Source organism: Hyposmocoma kahamanoa, unplaced genomic scaffold (assembly GCF_003589595.1).
Source record: "Hyposmocoma kahamanoa isolate Upper Pololo Valley unplaced genomic scaffold, ASM358959v1 182, whole genome shotgun sequence".
Classification (NCBI taxonomy): Eukaryota; Metazoa; Arthropoda; class Insecta; order Lepidoptera; family Cosmopterigidae; genus Hyposmocoma; species Hyposmocoma kahamanoa.
This window is the reverse complement of record NW_020653713.1, coordinates 2232428-2254532: the sequence shown is the minus strand read 5'-3', so window position 1 is coordinate 2254532 and position 22105 is coordinate 2232428. Positions and strand designations below refer to the sequence as shown.

The 22105-nt window shown below is 35.8% G+C and overlaps 1 protein-coding gene across 3 annotated transcripts in view; it reads left to right on the top strand.

Moving 5' to 3' along the window:
* Positions 1–22105, top strand: part of LOC113226213 (protein spire) — a 284542-nt gene that overhangs the window by 162433 nt on the left and 100004 nt on the right. For all 3 annotated transcript variants that reach the window (XM_026458778.1, XM_026458777.1, XM_026458779.1), the window contains exon 4: positions 11531–11685. In XM_026458778.1, coding sequence (XP_026314563.1) covers positions 11531–11685 — 155 coding nt within the window. The remainder of the gene's footprint in view (positions 1–11530; positions 11686–22105) is intronic.

Below are 22105 nucleotides of genomic sequence, written 5' to 3'. Positions count from 1 at the left end.
TTTGGAACTGCTGATCATATTAACTTCATTGCACTGTATAGAAATATAATTTTGATTTATCATTTTTTTTAAAATTATATAACTACTGACACAAACAAAACTGACAATTATGATAAATTTATAGGGCCAGTGAGTGCGTGTGTGAGTGCGTGAGTGACTGAGTGAGTGAGTGAGTGCGTGCGTGCGTGCGTGCGCGCGGGCGTGCGTACGTGCGTGCGTGAGTGGTGAGTGAGTGAGTGAGTGATGAGTGAGTGAGTGAGGGGTGAGTGAGTCAGTGAGTGGTAAGTGAGTGAGTGTGTGAGTGGTTAGTGAGTGAGTGAGTTGTGAGTGAGTGGGTGAGTGAGTGAGTGAGTGAGTGGTGAGTGAGTAAGTGAGTGAGTAGTGAGTGAGTGAGTGAGTAGGGAGTGAGTGGGGAGTTAGTAAGGAGTGTTTATTGAAAAGTACATTTACTTGAAAAGTCGTGTCGGCCATCTTGGATTTAGAAATAAATGCTATGTTCGTAATGAGCACCCCCAAATACCTCAAAAACGATACCCAACTTGCCATTATTTGAAAAGTGCGGGCACGACTTTTCATCCTGGATTTAGAAAGGAGTGCCATATTCGTTACGAGAGCACCCTAAATACTATATTGCCCACGCTATATTCGACCACAGAGGCACTCACTCACTCACCGTTATTTGAAATTTTTTTTCGCTCTTGTTCCATTAATTCTTGTCTTAGAAAAGCAGTGACAATCAAAACACCCTCGCGCGCTGCACTCGTGGTAGAAACGGCTGGCACAGAAACTCGAAATACGATTTTTGCTTTCGAGTTCTGTTTACACGGAGACGTTATATTGAAAGGCGAGGAGATTATCGCTCACGTGGACGGTCGATAATCGCAAATGTTTAGACGAGGAAAGTTTTTTTATATTCTTTCGATAATCGTATGTTCGAGACGAGAAACTCTCTCCATCTAAATGGGCCTTTAAGGAACACTGTTCTTGTAGTAATGCGTATATTGAATAAAATGACGCAAGATTGTTCACAAGTTTTGAATACAAAGTTTTTACAAACGGAGCCGCCATGACATTACCATATTTTTTCACCTCTCTTATTGGTCAGCGGCGCTCGGAGGCGCCGTCTCACAGTGGAATGAACTTGCGCGAATTTAAATGTGGCTCACCGCACCATCCCCCATGAAGTATATGTATGTAATTGACAATTAAAATGAAACAAGTTCGGCTATTTATTGTATTGTATGAACTTGACCAACATTATCGATAGTCGATGGAATATTTTGCGACTCGACGACAACACTTCCGCAACGAGCTGCCATTTTACTGCGTCTTTAAAAAAGACGAGACTGTACAATTATACTACGTGCGTCCGGGAAAATATTAATAGTGCGATTCAGGTATTTCACAAAACGCCACTAATTCTATTTGCTCTGTAATTTTTCCTAAAATTAACTGAATGTGATAAGATTATGTTTACGGGGCCTACTAACGCATACGCGTAAACAAAGGGAAAATAAATTTATTCAATACTCTATAATTATATTTATTGTCTTCATATGGTACATAAGGTCGTAAAATGAAAATAATGTTACACATATGAGAGGGATAACAACAAGAGTAGAGGCAGGCCGAGGCTTAGATTGGTCAATTTAATTGTTCACTATCAATAATGTATAATAAAAGTATGTCACTGAGAAAATTCCGACTAAATTAAATTACGATAATATGAATATATAATTCAAGCCTTGTTTATTAGGTATTAATTTAATTATTAAAGTATATTACAATATTCTTATATTTTGTCATTAAAGTATTCAATTAAATTGTAAATGTAACATTTATCAATTAGGTATAATTCCAATTTATTAAGAAAGAGTGAATACTTTTTCTCGTTCTTAATTGTAGCTGAGATTATGGCAGAAGCAATTTATTGCGTGGTTTAAAAGTATGTCCTTGGGGCAGGTCGTATTCATTTTTCTTATTTAAAATACCTAGCTTACGAGTATTTTGTACAATACAATTATAATATCTAATGTAAAAAATAATGCCCCTGGTTTCTTTTTCACCGCTTCAGCCGAAAATGCGGTTCTTTTCCAGATGCACTTGTCCACTACGTAAGTTGCTTTTTGTGTTTTCTAAAGACTGTTCTTTGGTAACTAGTAGTAGTGCATTGCACAGCCAGCATTAGACTTTTGAGCACCGAATGAAATCTTTGTAAACGGGTGGTGTGTCCCTGTGCGGGCTCGCTTGCACTTTTTAATAGGTCCATCTTGTATAACTATAAGGTTGTGTAAGGTGAGTACTATTATTAAAACTTAGTTGAAGACACGGGACCGTTCGTTTACTGATGCACTTTTCACTACGTGACTTAATTTTTATTTAGAGCCAAATAAATTTTTTCACTAGTACCAAACTCATACCAATGGTTCAGCTAGTATATAAATAAAAATTCAGGAAATTTCGACGTGTATTTTTTTGATTTTCGTTAAGAGGGAGCATGCCAAAAAAGTTTTGACGTTGGCTCCGCCCAAATTTGTGAAACAAATATATGCCTGAAGTTCGCGTGACATGCGACAGGAGATGTTGAATTTTGCGCATTAAAAGTACCAAATTCGTTTTAGCGGAATAACTCTAAAACTAAAGGGGTTAAAAAAAAATCCGTAGTGACAGTTGTCGATCATGCATAAATATAATTAATTATCTAATTTTTGTCCTAATAACCCGTAGCATTTCGAGGATAAATCGAAAAAATGTGAAAATTAGAGGTCATTTCGTGATTTTTATCTATCGAGGAAACTTATTGTTTTATGTTTCTGATTAATGTCTATGCTTGAACATATCGTGTAGTTACTCATACAATATTTTATTTTTAACTTTAAAGTGGATATACCCCTCTAAAATCAAATCGAAGATTAGGAATTTTTCCTCTGCTCCCTCTTAATATCCCTAACGTTTGGTTCCAATTGATTAGTCTATCATATATCAGTCATTGTTCACGTTGTTAACTTCATAACAGTTAATGAAATTCAATATTTAAAGTCAAGGCTTGCTGCTTGCAGACCGGTTCGACCAACATACACCTTCAGTGTATAGCATAATAGATGCCAACATAATGAATATTTCCGCAACATTTGACTACAGTATCAATCATTCTACGACCATTATTTCATGGCCTCACCCAATGGATTTGTAATACCTCAGAGTAGACATTAGATAAGTATTTACGTTAGTGTCATTAATTGTCGCACAAATATTACAGTTCGTTTTAAATTGGTTAAGCAGGTTGATTTCATGTTGTGTGGAATCATAGGCCACCTTTATTGACGTTTATTGATTTTTAAAGGCTAATGAATGAATGTGAAGCAAGAGAAGTTTGTCAGGATCGTGTTAAGTGGCTATAAATATACTACCTTTCAGTTGCTACGTTCCTGATACATCTTTCGTCTTATCATGCGTGCTTTCATATAAATTCATCAGTTAAGTATACTCTTGGCCTGGCCTTTCTTTAAGACATCGTCAATTTGGTCAAAGTAAGGACGCCTTGGTCGGCTTTTACAAATTTGCCCGTTCACTCGCCTTATTTCCTTCATTCATCATCTCTAGATGTCCGAACCACCTAAGGTGAGTTATTAACTATTGATGCAAAGAGCGAACAAACAACAAGAAAAAATATTCACCTAATCCGATTGGACATCGAACCAGTCGCTACGATCGTGCCAGCAGTCCTTACGAACTTCCCTTATATCTTTGTAGCGGATCTTTATGCTAGGTTTACTTTAAAATAGAAAAGACGAAACTATCCGATAAACAATACGTACATGATTGATTGCATATTACATAATCCGAAATCTCCATACTCTATCTTTGTATTAATTAAAAAAAAAAAAATTAATATCATGATTGTAAAACATCGTCACATATCACAACCTCTCTAATCAGCCGCTGGTAGCTGTAAAGGTACCTGGCTGAGTGAAGAAGATTTCTCACAGATGGCGCGACGGCAAAGAAGTAGTTTAAAAAAAACAAAAACGAAGATCTGCAACAAGCACATAGAAAAATTCGTTGGGCCTGCTGGTTCGTTCGTTCGTTGGTATGCTTAATTCAATTCAAATTCAATTCAAAAAGTTTATTTCAGACATAGTCCATATTAGTGTTAGTTACAAAAAAAAATTCTTACAACCTATGTTAGTACTAAATTTGCGAAATATTACAGTGACTTATAAATTAAACCCCTGGAACCCATGTGGACTGAGTTCCAGTGCTTCCACAATTCACTGACAGGGTTCTCCCAGATCAAACGAACTAGGCTATTGGAACTGCCACACACGCGACGCATCAGGGAGGCAGTTCTCTTCCGAATAATCGCGCTGAAGCTATCAATACGCGCGTCTGCGAACATACCTGATGCGCTGCAAAATCGTGGCAGCCCCAATAGCATCCTAAGACCATTATTGTATTGGACACGCAGGGCATTGACCGTCGCTTTAGTGTAATTTGTCCACAGGCTTAAGACGAGACGAATATTTCTTTGTGTTCGATCTTTGTGTTAATAATTATAACAAACTAGTGTAGTAATTTCCTAAAAAAAATTGAATATCATGGTAGTAAACATCGTGATAGTCAATAAAGCTCATACTATAACGATAACGGTCCCATCTAACAAGTTATCAAGTACTAAACACCAGGCACCGATAGTCAATCAAGCTACACCATTATGCAGCAATGTGTCACGCATTCAGCGCTGGCTAAGAACAGTGGGTGTTCCTGCGATTCAAACGTCTGTAATCCATTGACAGTCTACGCTTTGATATTTGCCTAAATAGCTATTGTTAGTTATTAAATACATGTTTGATTTCGTCACAGTTCACTCTGATGAGGCTATACTTATGAATTGCATTCTTAAAACTTCTTGGAGGGACAATTGTCTCAAATTCTAAGCAAAAAAAGAAAAACGAGCCGAAAAGAAGACGAAAGATACAATCGACTTTGATTTACCTACTCAAACCTTCGTTACTGATATATCTTAATAAATTCTTTGTTGGTCATTAAACTAAACAATGCGTTAATCGAAAAGTTGAATCTGTATTAGGATTAACCGTTAAACATCCCGAAGTTGATTTCAAACGAGTTTCCTCTTTCCGCGATAGAAAATTCACTAAGTTTATCTCATTATAGGCGGTCCCAATAACCTCCCTTTAGGCTTCTAACGCATCGCACTTCAGAACCGTTATTGCACTTACAGGGAAGAACAGGCTCCTTTCGCACACCGTTTAGTCTTACCAATAAGGGCTGGCCATTTGTTCCTCAGCCTCACATTTGTGAATACAGACGCATTTGCAAGTTTAATGCCTTCAGAGGCGCCGTAGTTGGAGCGTTTATCGTCCTAACACCATCGCCGACCATTCCGTGATATCGCGCCTCTTTAACTAGGACAATAAAGCTTTGATTTTAAACCATTTATTCAACATTAAATGCAGTTTCATTTGTTTACTGCTTGGAGTTACTATGTTTGGATGGCTTAACTAATTTTATTAGTGAAGTTATGTGGTTGTGCTTTAGCTACAATTGTTGATGGCATTTTAAACCACGGAGGTGTCCATAAGACAGATAAATGTTATATTGACATTGTTATTACCGAAGTATGATGGGTTATTACCTCTTAACGGATTGCCGTTTGTTTCTAACAGTTTTACTTCGTCGATCAATGCACAATATTACAACAGTCGCAAGTGGATGGAAATCGACTATAAATCCAAAAATTATACACCGTATTCTACTGTCAAATCTCCGCTTTATTTGGCAATAATCCACTTAAGCCTTTTTCTTACTTGATATATTTTCGGAATCGGATCAATTGCAACGTTTACAAGTTTTGAAGTACGTTATCCTGTTATACACATACTGATGAAAAATGCTTCCCATCTTTTACAATTATGTGTTCATTTTGTTATGGTATAAAGCCTTCAGCCTTTTTCCTTGGTTTGATTCATATACTTAGCTCAATTGCGTTCGATTGTTTAGCTATGAATAAATGCTCCGAGATAATTGCTAGTTAGAGTGTCTTGATGTCATTTAGAGAATTTTGACGCGTGAAAATTTACTTTTCTCTTTGTTTATAAGTCGATGATCTATTATGAGCCCGTGTAGGGTGCAGAGAAAGCCAGCGCCGGCGCTGCGGACAATGTAATAAATTGTTATTAATAGTTCGGTGATGTTTGGCCACGTTGTCTGTGTGACCATACTATTTACTTGCAACGAGACAGTTCTTTGGTTATTTTAAATCATTTGTCTATAACATAGAACATCCCTAAAAATATTAAAGTAGGTTAATTTACTTTAAATGGTGGCGTGTGTCTGGGTGGCGGAAATTTAGTTACACACAGTAACTTGTTGGTGCTGTTCAGTGGCATAAGGTCGATAATTGAAGACGGTAAGATGATTTAGAACATACGTAGGAAATGCTGCTATGCAAGTAAATCTTTTCTCAATCCTACTACTAAATTCGAGAATAGCTTTCGTAGGTAAAATCTACAGGAATCGTGTTATGTGGACCTGTCGCCTCTAATACATTTTTACTTATACTTTCATTGCCTCGAAAAATGTATTGCGCTATTTGTACATAAACAGGTCTAGTAATTTGTTTTCATTCTCGTACGTACGTTCATCGTATGGTCGCCTTAGTGGTAGTTTGTGTGGCTCGATTAGCACCTCTTTGTCTGCACCTTGATCGATAGTGCCAATACACTATAATGAAATGTCATAAGGGTTCATTTGTCACACTCCTTGCACTTCCGTAAGTATTGCAATACTTAATGTTTGAGTACTGGTTGCCAATCTGTGCTAAGATTAACTGAGTTTTTTATTTCATATTTGTAAGTAGGTGTCGCGGTGTTGCGAAACGACGAAATCGAGTACATCAATAAAAGAGTTGGTTAAGTATATAGTTTCTACATTTTTACATAAGCTTTCTCGAATTTCCTGTTTTTTTAGACGATAGGTCATATAAAGTGTAACATTATTTTATAGTTAGTTGTAAGATTGCGGCTAACGTAAGTTTATATATTTCTATCATAATTCTTTGCACTAATGGCTTTCGAACAGTCCTCGCGTGTCCTCCGTTACCACACATTCCTGCCTTGATGTTTGTGAAGTATTACTACAACGGTTAACAGTTATTCATTCTCTCCCACGAGCCATACTGAGATCTATTATACGAACTGTTTCCGAGTTGTAACAGCTTTTTGTCGCACCTCTTTATCTAACGGAGCGGCTTCGGAGAATATTGTAATTGTTTGGAAGTCTATCACTAAAAAAAATCCTATCAAGTGGAGCTTAATGGGATCAATCACACTTCTAAATGGAATCAATCACAACATGATTAAATTAATTACTTAAAATTGTTGGTGCAATCTTTGTGCCGTTGATAGGCTGAGATGGAAACAAGTTATTTGTGTACTTCAAAAGCTTTTTCACTTCCCATGCTCTTAAAGTTCGTATTTATGCTGGGTTTTTTAAAACGAAGGCGAGTTTAATAAAATAGTCGTTTATTTGTAATATTGCTGTTTAATTTCCTCGCAATCGAAGTGAAGAGCAGAGTGTATAACTCGTTCATAAAACACATTTTACCCTCGACTTAAGTATCCACCCTCGTTTTATGCACTTGTTGTACAATCTACTATTTTTCTGTTAATCGTGTAGTTTGTTGAAAAGCAAGAATAATTATTTTTACTTTCTCCGAATGCTGCCGTGTAAATATCCATTATTTACGTGAAACTTTTATTTATGAAAATACACAGACAAATATGTCAGTGTAAAAGAGTTCGTCGCTATTCTATTTCTGTCGCCAAGCAGTAACGTGAGCATTATCGTGTTCCGGTTTTGAAGGGTAAGGGTGCTGGTGAAATTACTGGCACATGGGACTTGTCAACTTATGTCTCAGGGTGACAGGAGCAGTGGCAATGCCCCTCAGATCTTTGCGATTGTTGCCACAGGCGTTTCCGCACTCACAATTTGTGCGGACAAAGTTATTGATTGACAATTTCATATTCTGTTTTTAACCGACTTCAAAAAAAGGAGGAGGTTCTCAATTCGACTGTGTGTTTAGTGTTGTAAGGAACAAAATGTGATATATTCATAAATTTTTTGAAATTCCAGTTCATCATGATTTATATACTTCTGTTATATAGACATAGTGTGAAAAATTCCATTATAACTTGTACTCGTAACTATGTTTATATAGCATCGACATCACGATCAATCGTGCGTTGTCTCATTTGCGAAGCCAGCGTTTTTCATGATAGCAGTTCTCGTGATTAAAATTCGCTATGGGCGCTAAGACTGTGCGTCAAGTTCTCACGGGATTCCTCCTGCCTCGAGTGTGTGGTCCGCCTTATGAGATTGCAGATTGATGAGATGTGGTTAATATTAATAGACCCTCTAAGTGAGGTACATCTTAATCTTGAGGCTTTATGGGATCTTGGAGTTGGGTTATTATTGGTAGCTGTTACAACATGTGTATTAAAATATTCAATAAAATACCCAAGTCTAATGTGACGACAACTAGAGAAATGGCTTTTTGGAAAATTGTTTCTACGGCATCAAAGAATTTTTACCAACATGTGTAAGTAACCTTTTTTCATGTAAGCATATCACATGTAACCCTATCATTTTGTAATAATAACTACGAATGTTTTGGAATTACGCATTTAATAAATTTAAAGTACTTTAGAGGCCCTCAAAAAAAAACATCGTTCGAGTGAACTTTTCATTTATTTCAAAAAGACAAAGGATACGCAAGGACTGAATTACCAGGAGAGCATAGTTGAGTCAGAGTGTCGCGCTGATACATTTGCAAGCTTGTGATGCAATGTCCACCGGTGGTTATGGCAATTTATATGCGGCGAGAACGCCCGTCGCAATTTATAACAACACAGGGAAGATATACCTTATGTATGTATATATGTTTGAGAATTTGCGTACCAAACTGAAATGTAGTTAAAAGAATAATGTAAATAAAAAACACAGTGTGGAGACAGAGATGCTTTATTATTCGTTTTATAAAGAAGTGACACTACCACTTAGTGTAATTAGCATAAAAACGTGTTCGAATTACAGGGTATTATTTTACAAATAACAAACAAAGGAAAATGATTAGCAAAGATTTGAAGTACCAGGCGATCATGTCTGAGTCAGAATGTCGTGCCAATATAAGAGCGTTACGCAACCCGTTGGCCGTAGTCGGTTATGGCAATTTATCAGCAGAGCGCCTGGCGCCGACGACGGTGACGACATCATGTGGATTAAAGCCGCCAGAGGTCTGGGAAGCGGGTGCGGAGTTCACAAGGAAAATAAACGACTGAATTCGAGAGAAGGATAATCTAGATACTGAATACAAATCAAAGCATCGATTATAGATGCAATAGCAAGTAATGACAGTAGTTGAAAGTTTTCGTATCACAACAACAATACACTTTTGGAACTTGTTCAAGTTTTCATATTACTTACTTCCTTTTGATTGAGGACAATAAGAAGGATCTAACGATTAATTGGGAATAAAACTAAAATCGCGAGCTTGGAATTTGTAAATAGCCTTGTAAAGATTTAGTTAGATCCGAAAAATTGTATTTTCATTAAGCGATTGCGAAAAAAAAACTCGATATAGGTACGAAATATTACATTAAGAATGATTGCTTCGCATTATCAAAATGTCGAAATACTGATACGTAAACGGAAATATGATTAGTAATTTTAATTTCACTTTAAATTCGTATTCGAAATAATTATGTAAACAGACAATACGAAATTGACAGCAACGTAGCAAGAGAAACTGAAATTGATTGGACACAGTTAATGCAAATTTAGACATTTTGAGTTGTCATTATTGAAATTATTATACTATGGAACAATGTCTATTGAATCAATCGTAAAACTTTAGGTAGCTTGTATGAACATTGAGTTTGCAAAATCATATTTATATTGGACCTCTAGGTCCACTGATCCCGTTTTTTCTTAATCCAACCACTTTCACCCATCCTTCGATTGAGCATATTTTACCATGATCAAGTTGTTATCTTAAGCCAGGTAAATGCAAATAATGATAATATCTCTTTATAGAACGAATTCGTTAAAATCAACCTTTTGTTATCAAGATTCTAAAGTTTCATAAAACATTTGTTCCTGTAATTTTTACTGATAGCTTTATTATGCAAATATTTTGTTTATGCAATTCGATACCCTTGATTTATATGTATGTAACGTTGGTCTTGTTTTTCATCTCCATTATATATACCAACTTTGTTGTGACTTTTGAATGGAAGTATGTTATTTTCGTTATTTTATTTCATGATGATGAAACTTGTTTGTTTCATTACTTCCATTATTAACTCTAAATAGTTTATCTTTTTATATTATTGTTCAGTCTTCTTCATTATTTACAGACAATGAAATTTAGCTGTGGCAATCCACTCATCTAAAAACCTTAGTTCATGCTACTGCATTACTAATGTCATGTTTATTGCCTACGAAAGTAAGCATGCCATGATAATAAACTTTAAAACCTTCGCTTCTAACTTGGAACTGATGTATTTATGAACACTGTTACGGAGGAATGTGATCTATTGTATGCTTGATGCTGATTGATGGGTCATAAAAAATGAGAGGGTTCAGGATCTTTGTTTTGTTTCGTCTATTTTTGGTGAACAAAGTAATTTAGTTTCAAGATAGGTAATTGGTCTGTGATCCTTTTCGTATTTCAACGCTTTTTGAAAAATGAATGAACTGATTGATGATGTTCTTAAAATTGCTACTTTTTTCTAAATTTTTTTTACAAATTTTAATTTGAAAATGAAACTATTTTTTTCCGGATCTAAAGCGCATATATTTGTTTTTTTAAACAAACCAATGTTTCGGGTGTTTTTACAGGTACTCGTGGTCACGGCTTCTTCTTCTTCCTTCTTTAGAAGAACTTCTAACTTCTAGAGATTATTATTATATAGACAAAATATTGTTGCAAAATTATTGGAGCCTACATTGTTTTTATATCTCCAGTGTTGACCATGAACCCATTCATGCTCCGATTGAAACGAAAGAAACGTTTACAATCAATTTTATCGAAGAATTGCATGATTCGAGACAACTTTAATTACCACAACTAAACTATAATGGACTATTGTCTTATTAATCCGCGAGCAGTGTCAAGAGTGAAGCTTTTAACAGATCGATCACCCCGCGGCGGCTGCGCACAAAGCGCAAATATGCGCTTGCGCAAGTTATCGCCTCGTTGGCGTCGGGTGTCAATAAGTGTAACGGATCGTGATCGATTAAATGTGCAACACTTAATCTGACCACACGTGTCCGCCAAGGTCGGTTTAGGCTCCGCTCTTGGCGAATTTCATCTTGTTAGTATATATGGAATTCGTGATACATGACCATAAAATATGTATTGGTACATATATCTTAAAGGGCAACTTTTCGATTTATTTGTTTACTAATGTCATGTCTATACATTGAAATAATCTTTTGTCTTTTACAGACGAAGAAGATGAAGGTGGAACTCTTTCTGAAGGTTCAATGACGTCAGAAGTTGGACGAGCGGACACCGATGATGAGGGAATTGAGCGGGACGCGGAGCCTGCGCCGCGGCGCCGGCGCCGCCGGAGACGGTTCACGCTTCGAGATGTTGTTGACGTAAGTTACATTTATTTTAAACTATGCTTTTCAAAAAAATGCAATACGTGACATCGGAAAGGTGCCTTGCAAGAACTTGAATACTCCAAAATAGAACGCATGGAAAATTTAAAGACCGTCTATGTTTGTTTACTTATTACAGAGACATCTAAAACGTTTTTGTTGTTGTTAAATGTGTTCGCCTATATAATTAATCCATGCCTTCATTTGTTATTGTTGGTATGTCCTGCAGCCATTGCATCTCCTGCATGTTCACTATGTATGTCATAGAAAGGAGAGTGTTCCAGATAAATTAATGCATAGACGTCATCCACATGTTTTAATTATAAAGCAATGCAATTTTCGTGAAAGCTTAATTTACTTCGAAGTAGAAACCGACACGAGAAAAAGTATTGTGCATTTAAAAAGTTATTACGTCACAACCATGCTACTTACATCGGAAAAGCTTTCGATGTAGCGCTTTGCGTTACATTCACGCCGTGCTATCTTTATGAGCACCCAAATAATAATTTTAAAAGTTCTGATGATCATGCCTTTGGTGGAAGACACGGAACTTTCACTCGGAGACGATCCTTATCCGTCTCGTGCGCATAGCTGCAATAAGGTAGTGTGTTGACTGCCCACACACGTGTTTCAATCTGTATCGACGACGCGTTGCTTGTTGCCACTGTAGATTATCAGTTGTTCATGAATTATAATAGGAGATTGTATTTGCTCTGTATCTCGTTCACATGGTCCCAATATGGGGGTACGTTCTCTACAAAAATTAGTTATAGAATGGCCACATGGCAAATTGGCTCTTAACCCAAAGCACTAACACTTAAAATCACTACTGGATTCTCTGTACATTATCGCTATAGACAAAGTCAACGAGCATCAACTATAGAGCCTTAGGTACCTCGATTTATATATTCTATTTCATAGATACTTACTCTATAGATTCGGCAGAATGTCGATTCCTTACCGAAGCGTGTCAGTATTTCTTACGCGCGAAAAGTTTTACAGTTGAATATTTTTTCCCATCAGATGACCTTTGACCTTTATTATCTCAGGTCATAGATCGAAATTCAAAACTTGAGCTTTGTCACGACCCGTGGAATTGTATTTTTATGCTAGTTTAAAATTTCATGCATATCGGTAGAGTGATGGCTTAGTAACGGCATTTTTTTAATTTCATTTTTTATCTGTGTATGTATTGAGTAATGTTGATTGAATTGGCACATATATAACATAAGAACTGTGCCTTACTTGTTGTCTTTACAGCGCTCTACCTTTGACTATTCAACAAGCGAAATCTTGCCAAAAATACGTTCAAAGAATACTAACTAATTTTAGTGTGACTTGAACTACTTACTTATGTTTTAAAAGTATTATGGTTTATTACGAAATTTGTGAAAATGTATCGTAATCGACTCATCCGAATAACAAAGTCCGATGTGATTATACAACGAAAATAGGATAAATACATAATCTCCTTATTCAAAATGAGGCCTAGCTGTAGGTGTTTTCGTAATTTGATGTATTATTCCGTTTCGGAAATATAAAATCGATCAATAGTCGATCTGATATCCAATAGCTAAGAACAGCGAACGAAATGTATAATGTCCTGAGATAAGCAGTCTTGCACATAGGTCTTTGTTCTACGGATGAGTCGAAATGTAAGAATATATAGTAGTTTATGATATTCATATACATGTATTGGATTTATTTTTTATTTATCTATTTTTTATCTATCGATTACAAAACCTTCACACACCGACGTCTTTTTCGTGTGGGTTATAATAATTACTTCCATACAAAGGTTGTATGGTAGAAATCGCTTAAAGCCGCCCCTTGCACCACCGCTTATTTTGTTTTAATCTAATTGTATTGTATTTATTTCCATTTTGGTGTACAATGAGGAACATTTGTATTGTATTTTCTTTTATGTCAAATATTTTTATATGTTGGTTTACCAAATAAATAAATAAATAATTCCGATAGTAGATTGTGCAATTTACCTATGTGCTGGCCAAGACAGTTTCGACAAAGTGGGATCTCTCATCTTTCTGTATTAGTTGCGTGGCAGTATTAATAGAATTGTAGCTATTGCAAAATCCATAAACGTGAGCTATTGAAAATGCCTTCCAGAATGCAATATATTGAATTCAAAGAAACAGCCTTGGAGCCATCATTCATATGATATCTCACGACTACATTAGTGGCGATCATGACATCGTGTTAAATGTAACCGTGGATACTTTACTAACTAATAAAGCGTATAGCTGTCAGTCGTATGTTCGAGTATATATGACTTTAATTCTTGCTCTAAATGGATTTGATCTGAAAGGTTTTGATGAAAAAATATTTATTTAGAATTAGCCACCCTCAGGGTTTCTTACTTATTCGACAAAGTGAAATTTGCCTTACGAATGAATAGAATTTTTAACTATTTCAAGTGTAAATTGCTTGCTATTTATTGAGCTTAATTTTTAATGTTTCAACTGACTTTAAAAAAGGAGGTGGTTCAAAATTCGAATGTAATTTTTCCTTTTTTATTTGTGTGCATGTTACGCGATGTCCCAGACATTGGCGTGGATACGTGGGGCGGCTGAAAAGTATAAAAAAAAGTATCTCTTTTGACTTTCCTATGAAAAAAATGATATTGGCCACTAACGAGACATGTCCGCTGTTTATTCTTTTTGTTTTCAAAATTCGTGACCATTCTTTTGTTTATTACGATTTACGCCCACTGAGAATATAACTACTACGTTTTATCTTATATGGATGACATGGTCGGAAAAAAATAAAATGTTTAAAAATGAGCAACAGTTCTTTTTAAAGACTTACGATCCTTTCAAACAAATGAAATATGTGTATTTTCCTTGCAGAGATGTTGGAAAAAAGTAGCCATGATCGTCTTTTATTTGGTACTTATGTAGATTACTTTTCTGCCACCCCCATCTGAAGTGTGCTTTTCGCCCTGTACCTAAACAAAAACAGGTTGTTATACCACAAGTTACAAAATAAATTCAAGCTGTGGAGGATGTCAGATCCCTGATAATAATATGCAAAAATTGTTATTTTCAGCTAAAATTTGACTTAAATAAATGTAAAATATTTGTTAAATATTTATTACAGAATTTATAGTCAGTTCTCGTTAAGAAATATTACAGTCATTTTATTTTATTATTGTTGTAAAAGTAAAGGTCTGATTTCTGAACGTCTCACTGATGGTAAACGAAAATTAAAAAACAGCTTGATTGACATTCTTCTGATTTTGGCGCGTTAAGAATGTTAAGTGCTATGAATATATTATTTGAAAAGTTTAAAAAGTGGCGTTTATCGTTAAATACTAACACAAAGAACATCACGGCGTCAATATAAACGAAACATAATGTATGTCCATATGATGTCCATAATATGAGATGACGATTGCATCATATAACTCGGTTGGCTGCGATGGATACGGCTTTCACTGTTTCTCATATTAGGAAGTCATTAGCTTACAGATCGGGTTACAGGGCTACGAACCTTTGATATATCTATTAAGACTTCGTTACATATTATGTTTATTGGAGTTTCTTTCGTAATTTCTTTCTCGGATCAAATCGAGAGTGTTCTTAGAAAGGGTCGAACGCGTAGTGAGAAAGGAGGGCTGGTGGATTGATTAATGTATAGGGCTACCGCTTAACGGAATCGGTTCCTGGGGTAGCTGCGCGTGGGGGGCGGAGTGTCAACATAATTTTTCTAACGATATGGAGTAGCAAATTGATTGAAAAAGTAGATTTATTTTTATAAATAGCGCCTAAATTTTACAAGAAGCAATTATTTTAATGGTTAATTTTGCTATGCTCCAATTGAAGGCGTTTCTCTTTCTCAATATACTTTAATTTTATTTTTTAATTTTACATTTTATTATCTCCTGTGTCAAGTCTGAATCCGGTTTTGCGCACTTTCCTGTAACCTATTTCAATAAAACTTGGCACATAGATGTAGTTCCACGAACTTTTGATGTCGGTTTTTTTAGTACATTGTCTGAGATTATATAGGACAAGATGGCACGAAAGTACTGCTGTGGGCTAACACTAAATTATAACATATAACTTAACATTTGGTGATAGGTATTATTACATGAATTGAATACTGCGTTATTAGACATTTTATACAGAAGAAATTTGAAAAGACCATTATTGCCGCAAGCAATATTTTTTATTTACATTTACGCAATAAGCAATCGTTCCCGTTGTCTCTATTTCGACTCATCCGTAGAACAAAGATCTATATGCAAGACTACTTGTTCTCAGGACATAGTACATTTCGTTCGTTCGTCTTCGCTGTGGATGTCAGATCGGCCGTTGTTCGATTTTATATTTCCGAAATGAAATAAGATATATAAATTCTCAAAACACCTTAACGTAGGCCTTAGTTTGAACAAGGAAATTATTTTCGTAACACACTTATTCTCTTTTCGCTATTTAATCACATCGGACTCTGTTCTTCGGATGAGTCGATTTGTATTATTCAAATAATAATAAAATCTCAACTACTCCTTAATGTTAACTGAATCAGATGTAGATATATAGGATTATGCTTTTATGGTTATACTGTGAGTGGTTTAACTAGATATGTGGGGAAATGAGTTTATATTATGCATTTAGAGTTACTTTGTGATACGGGTAATGGATGTAAGAGAAACGGCTTTTCTGTTTTGGTTTTATAGGGTTTTCGTAATGCTTGTGGGAAACTTGGTGGAATAGATACATACTATTTTATTTATATTTATTTTTTTATGATACCAACTGACGGAAGAAATCGTTCGTCTGGTCGCAAGTCCGATGTAGTCCCATGTCGAACGCTGTAATGCAAACAAGGCAGTACCTCCCTGGACGAACGAATCACAAGGAGCTCTAACGTTCTAACAATTCAATGCAACAACAGCTGTGGTAGTCCAGTAGGAGGAAGGTTACTTGTACTTGTAGTATTAAAAGGTAATCCGGCTGCATTCCGGTTTTGAAGGGTGCCGGTGAAATGACAGGCACATGGGTCTTGTCGACTTGTGTCACAGGTTGACGGGCGCAGTGGTAGTGCCCCTAAGATTCTTGATTTAAAGCTCTGAGTGGCACTGCAAATATTACGTATACACGTGTAGCTTACCGTCAGGCGCACGAATTGTTCGTCCCGTTACTTATTATCATCCAAAAATAATCTCAGTACAGAGTAAAAAAACCGCCCTCAAAAGTACGTGGAATAACATATAATTACCAAGTTTTATTGAAATCGGTTACCGGAAAATGCGCAAACCCGGATTCATCCCCTAGTTCGCCACTATACGGAACTTGACATAGAAGACAATAAAAATCGGTTCTCACTACTCAAAGTACCTATATTGAGAGAAAAACGCCTTGAATTGGAGAATAGCAAAATCAACCATTAAAATAATTGCTCCTAATAATAAAATTTAAGCGCTATTTATAAAAATGAATCTTCATGCGTTAACAGCCACCCTTAGAGGTGGATGATTTTCTTCAAAATTATATGGGACCACTATGGAGGTACCCTCTTTCCAACAAAAAAATAATCATGAAAGTCGGTTCATAAATACCGGAGTTATCGCGTAACATACATACAACAAAAAAACATGCAGTTGAATTGAGAACCTCCTCTTTTTTTGAAGTCGGTTAAAAAAGGCGGCGGTTCGAATTCCTGTAAAGTCATAGATACAATGCGGACAGCATTGTACCTATGACTTTAATATCAAAGTTAACATTTGTGAATTATTAGTACCAATATATGTATCTTGCCATCGGTGAAGGAAAATATCGTGATAGAACCTGCATGTTGTAAAGGGTTCAAAAATCGAGTCATTCGTAGAACAAAGTCCTGCGATTGTTTATTTTTAGGGCACTACATTGTATTCGTTGTTCTTCGCTGTGGATATCAGATCGGTCGATGTTCGACTTTATATTTCCAAAAGGAACTACGATACAAAAATTCTGATAAACACCTATAGCTTGACCTTGTTTTGAATAATGATATTATGTATTTATCCTCTTTTTGCTGTATAATCACGTAGGACTCTGTTCTTCGGATGAGTCGGAATCTTTTATCAAACATTGGGAAACAACCATTATTATTTGGCGCGTAATAAACCTACATTATCTTAGATAACGTTAAACATGGTGTAATTAAAATTTCGTAATGGTTGACATAAGTTTTAGTAGCAGCAGAACTCCTTGTGATTCTGTCGCCAAGCACAAATGCACACGTTATTGCGTTTCGGTTTCGAAGGCTAAGGGTGCTGGTGAAATTGCAGGCACATGGGAGTCGTCAACTTATTGCTCAGGGTGACGGGCGCAGTGGTAGTGCCCCACAGATCTCTGCGATTTAAAACTCTGAGTGGCATTGCAATTGTTATGGATAGGTGTGTCGCTTACCACATGCTTCTTTTTGACTCCTCGTTGGACATATTTACATGCGCGGAAGTTAAGTTCGTAGTTTCCGCGGGACACTACCTTGAAACTTTGACTAGAGACAGCAGTATTATGTGACTTGAAAAATATTTCAGTATAATAATAATAATATTGCAGTAATTGTATTATAATAATGTACTTCAACGTATTTAATTTTATGTAATTTTTCAATTTTGTTTGATTTATTGCATCAATTGTATTTTTTAATCATATTAATTTAATACTATCCACTTAGCAGTAAGGTTACTATTGCGTTTGGATATTGATGAGTGTATGTAATTTATTGTAAATAAATAAAGGGAGTCATCTCAATTTTTGGTGCGGAATTGGCTTGAGCTGAACAGAAAAAACTTTAAGCGAAAAAGGCGTTTTATTTCGTGACTGCCGCGGTTGGCGCGAAACGCACGTTTATTTCGATCGTATTATATGGATTTAAAGGTTTTCACCGGCTTAATACGATTACGTATCGATAAGTGTTATGATTACCAAATACGATAATTTATAGAAGCGGCAATAGCGTTCGGAAGTGTTCGTGGTTATCGAATTTTCTCGATGTCTATCGCGACTTTTATGTAATTACGTCAATATTACCGTTTACATAAAACTCTACAAATGGTAAAAATAGAAAAGAACCATACTTTCGAAATAAAAGATATTAAAATTAATTCCATATCACTGTGTTTAATAATGTTTGGTAAAGTATAGTACGGTTGTTTGAAGAAATCGCGCAAAACAACCTTTCACCAATTTTGCTTCACATATGCAAATTATTCCATAATGACTACAGACGCGGATTTCATATTCAAATAAACAAAAGACACGATGTTGGAATTTTTAAATTTAATTAGTACAGAGTACCTACTAAAAAAACCGACCTTAAAAGTTCGTGGAATAACATCTATTTCCCAAGTTTTATTGAAATCGGTCACCGGAAAGTACGCGAAGCCGGATTCGTCCACTAGTTTGTCACCCTTAGGTCGCGTTCCCACTATGTCGTCACGTTTTATTATCGTTGGACGACTGTCGTGTCTAGCCTGTTCCCATATCACGACTATCTGTCGTGGACGATTTTTTATAGTTGAACGACTGTCGTGACTAACTGTTCCCACTAGATCGTGACGACAATAGGAGCTACGACAATCTGTCGTCACGTTTTTATCGTGACGTTTTCTTATCGTCAGACGACTGTCGTTCTAGCTGTTCTCACTGTGACGACAGTTTGTCGTTGTAACGATAAAAAATCGTGAACGACAGTTAATCGTGTCGTGCTATATGTGAACAACTTCATTTAAATATACAAGCCACGACACTGTAAACTGCACGACAATCTGTCGTCACGATGTAGTGGGAACGCGCACTTAGAGGTGGAAATATTACACCTTCTTTCCAATAAAAAAAAGAATCCTCAAAATCCGTTCACAAAGCCGGAATTATCGCGTAACATACATACAAAAAACCATACAGTTGAATGAGAACCTCCTCTTTCTTTGAAGTCGGTTAAAAAAGCGTTTTTTTTCCATGGAAACGGTCTGCGGGCAGGTATATGAATCATGTACCTAGTCGCTCGAATGCTTGAAACCGTTCGGAATTTAAAATATAACTTTATAATGCAAATTAAATTCTTAATGAGAAGAAAATATCATAAGAAATAAGTACCTTGGTAATCAGATTATCACATGTTTTATTACTAAGCAGAAAATGCCATTGCAAAAATATAAAAATCATTATAATAAACTAGGATTATTTTCGGATTATTTTCTCATGCTTGATTTTGAAAACAGAAGTTTAAAATAAACAATTATTTAACGTATTTTGCGTGAATGTGTAAGAAAGGTATTAACCAAAAGGTTTTTAAGAATATAATTTATACATTTAACGACCGTATCCAAAATGGCATCTCATTATAGAGAGCAGCCGTTTATTTTTTAGGCGCCAAGCAATAGTAGTATTTTTCTAACGTTGGATAGAAGTTTCCTTCATATTTTTTTATTTATTTTTCTGAAAAAATTGCTAAAGTGGTGCTGTCGCAGTGACATTTTATAGATTTATGACTTGCTTCGTCTAAAGTAACCGTTTTTTATGAGAAATAATTATTTTCAAGAAGCTCTTAGAGAAACTTTTCGATAAAACTGCACTTCGGATATTTATCTTATATAGAAATTGTTAAGGCTTTTTATTGATCGTTTAAGATTCAACAAAATTCCATAATTCATACCATGTCAAAGGTTATAATAGCAATAGAGGGTTTAGGTCAAAGACCATCACGCTGACCCAATATAGGTTCGAGACTTCAAAAGTCTCCCAAGGTCAGTGAACCTTTTCCGACATGCAAATTTCATGTTTTCACCGTTAGAGAGAGGTATTGATGCTAAATATTCACAAATATATAAAACAGAAATGTGAGCGATTCAAATTAAGAGTTGGTCAATTTATTGTCTTCCAAATCGGGTTGTAATAGCGCCTCTGGCGGCATTTTACGACAAACGTTTGACGTGGCGGGAAATTAGGGTTGCGTAATGTCTTTTTATACGAAATTAGGGCGATGTATCTGGTCAGTGGTGAATTAAAACGAGTTATACTAAGATAAAGTGTTTTATTTAACGAGAAATTAAAATAATAGAGATTCGAACTTTGAACACGACCATGAGAAAAAATATTACAAAGGGTCTGATTTTTTTTGGGAGAAATTTAACGGCTTTTGGGCCTTATAGCCTATACAGCTTATTCTTAATCTTCTTTTTTTCATTTTGGTTTCACTTTTAATTTAAGTTTTCATCATTATATGACATCAAAAGTAGAAATGATATTACTGTAAATAGCTTCATATTTTTTTACCTTTTTAGTAGAGATGGACTAATTTCATAGATAAATTATTGAAATGAGTTTTTTTATAATATCAAGTGACGGGGCGAACTAGTCGTGCGCCTGGTGGTAAGCGACACGCCTGTCCATAACAGTTGCAGTGCTGTCAGTGCTTTACATCGCAAAGCCTGCACCTGTAATTTCACCAGCACCCTACAAAACCGGATGAAGTAATGTGATTACTGTTTGGCGGCAGAAACAGGTAATGTGGCAGTACTTCCCTGTACGAACTTATTTCCAAGGAGCTCTTCTGTTACTAAAGTAAATTGTTACTTGATATTATTACGTATAACTGTTGGTGTTAATTAACTAATTATTTGGAACTCAAAAACACCTTTGCGCACGTCGTAATGGTATTTGGTGTCGTAACGGCAATTCGATTCAACTTAAGTAAAGTCTTGTATGTCTTGTTTGCCAAAATACGTGTTCTATCTGAATACTATCTTCCATCATACGTTCAACATATTTTAAACAAATAAAATTTAAATAATTTGTTTATGGCATATTTATTGCACATTTATTGGTAGGTCTTAAGATTAGGTCACATTTTTGTGCGTAACTTCTTATTCGTTCTTTAAACAGCGTGTCAATGAGGGCTCTCAAAGATAGGCAAGAAATAGGCAGCTCATCTGATGTTGCACATGTTCAGGGGCGACAATGACCACCTCTCATCAAGTGACTCGTCTGCTTGTTTGCCTCTACTTAAAAAAAAAGACTCAGAGTAACGCAAAACAAATAATTAAAATACAAATTAAAATATTTAAAATTATTACTTAGTAATTATCTCGGCGCTCAGTTTAATGAAGCATGGGACTCTGACCAGAAGACAAAAACCCGGATTGAGATCGCCCGAGCGTCTTTCAAGAAAATGAAAAGGGTGTGGGTGCAGCCGAAAACTTTACGTACAACTTAGAATCCGCATCCTCCACTGTTATATCTGACCTATCGTTATGTGAAGAAGAAACCAAAATGCGTCTCGACGCGTGCTTCGTATCAGCTAGATGCAGAAAGTCGAGAACGAGACAGTACTCCTGCTCTTTAACACCTCACGCCAGCTGATGCCATTAAGAAGCTCAAAATAACATATCTTGGTCACGTGTTTCGCC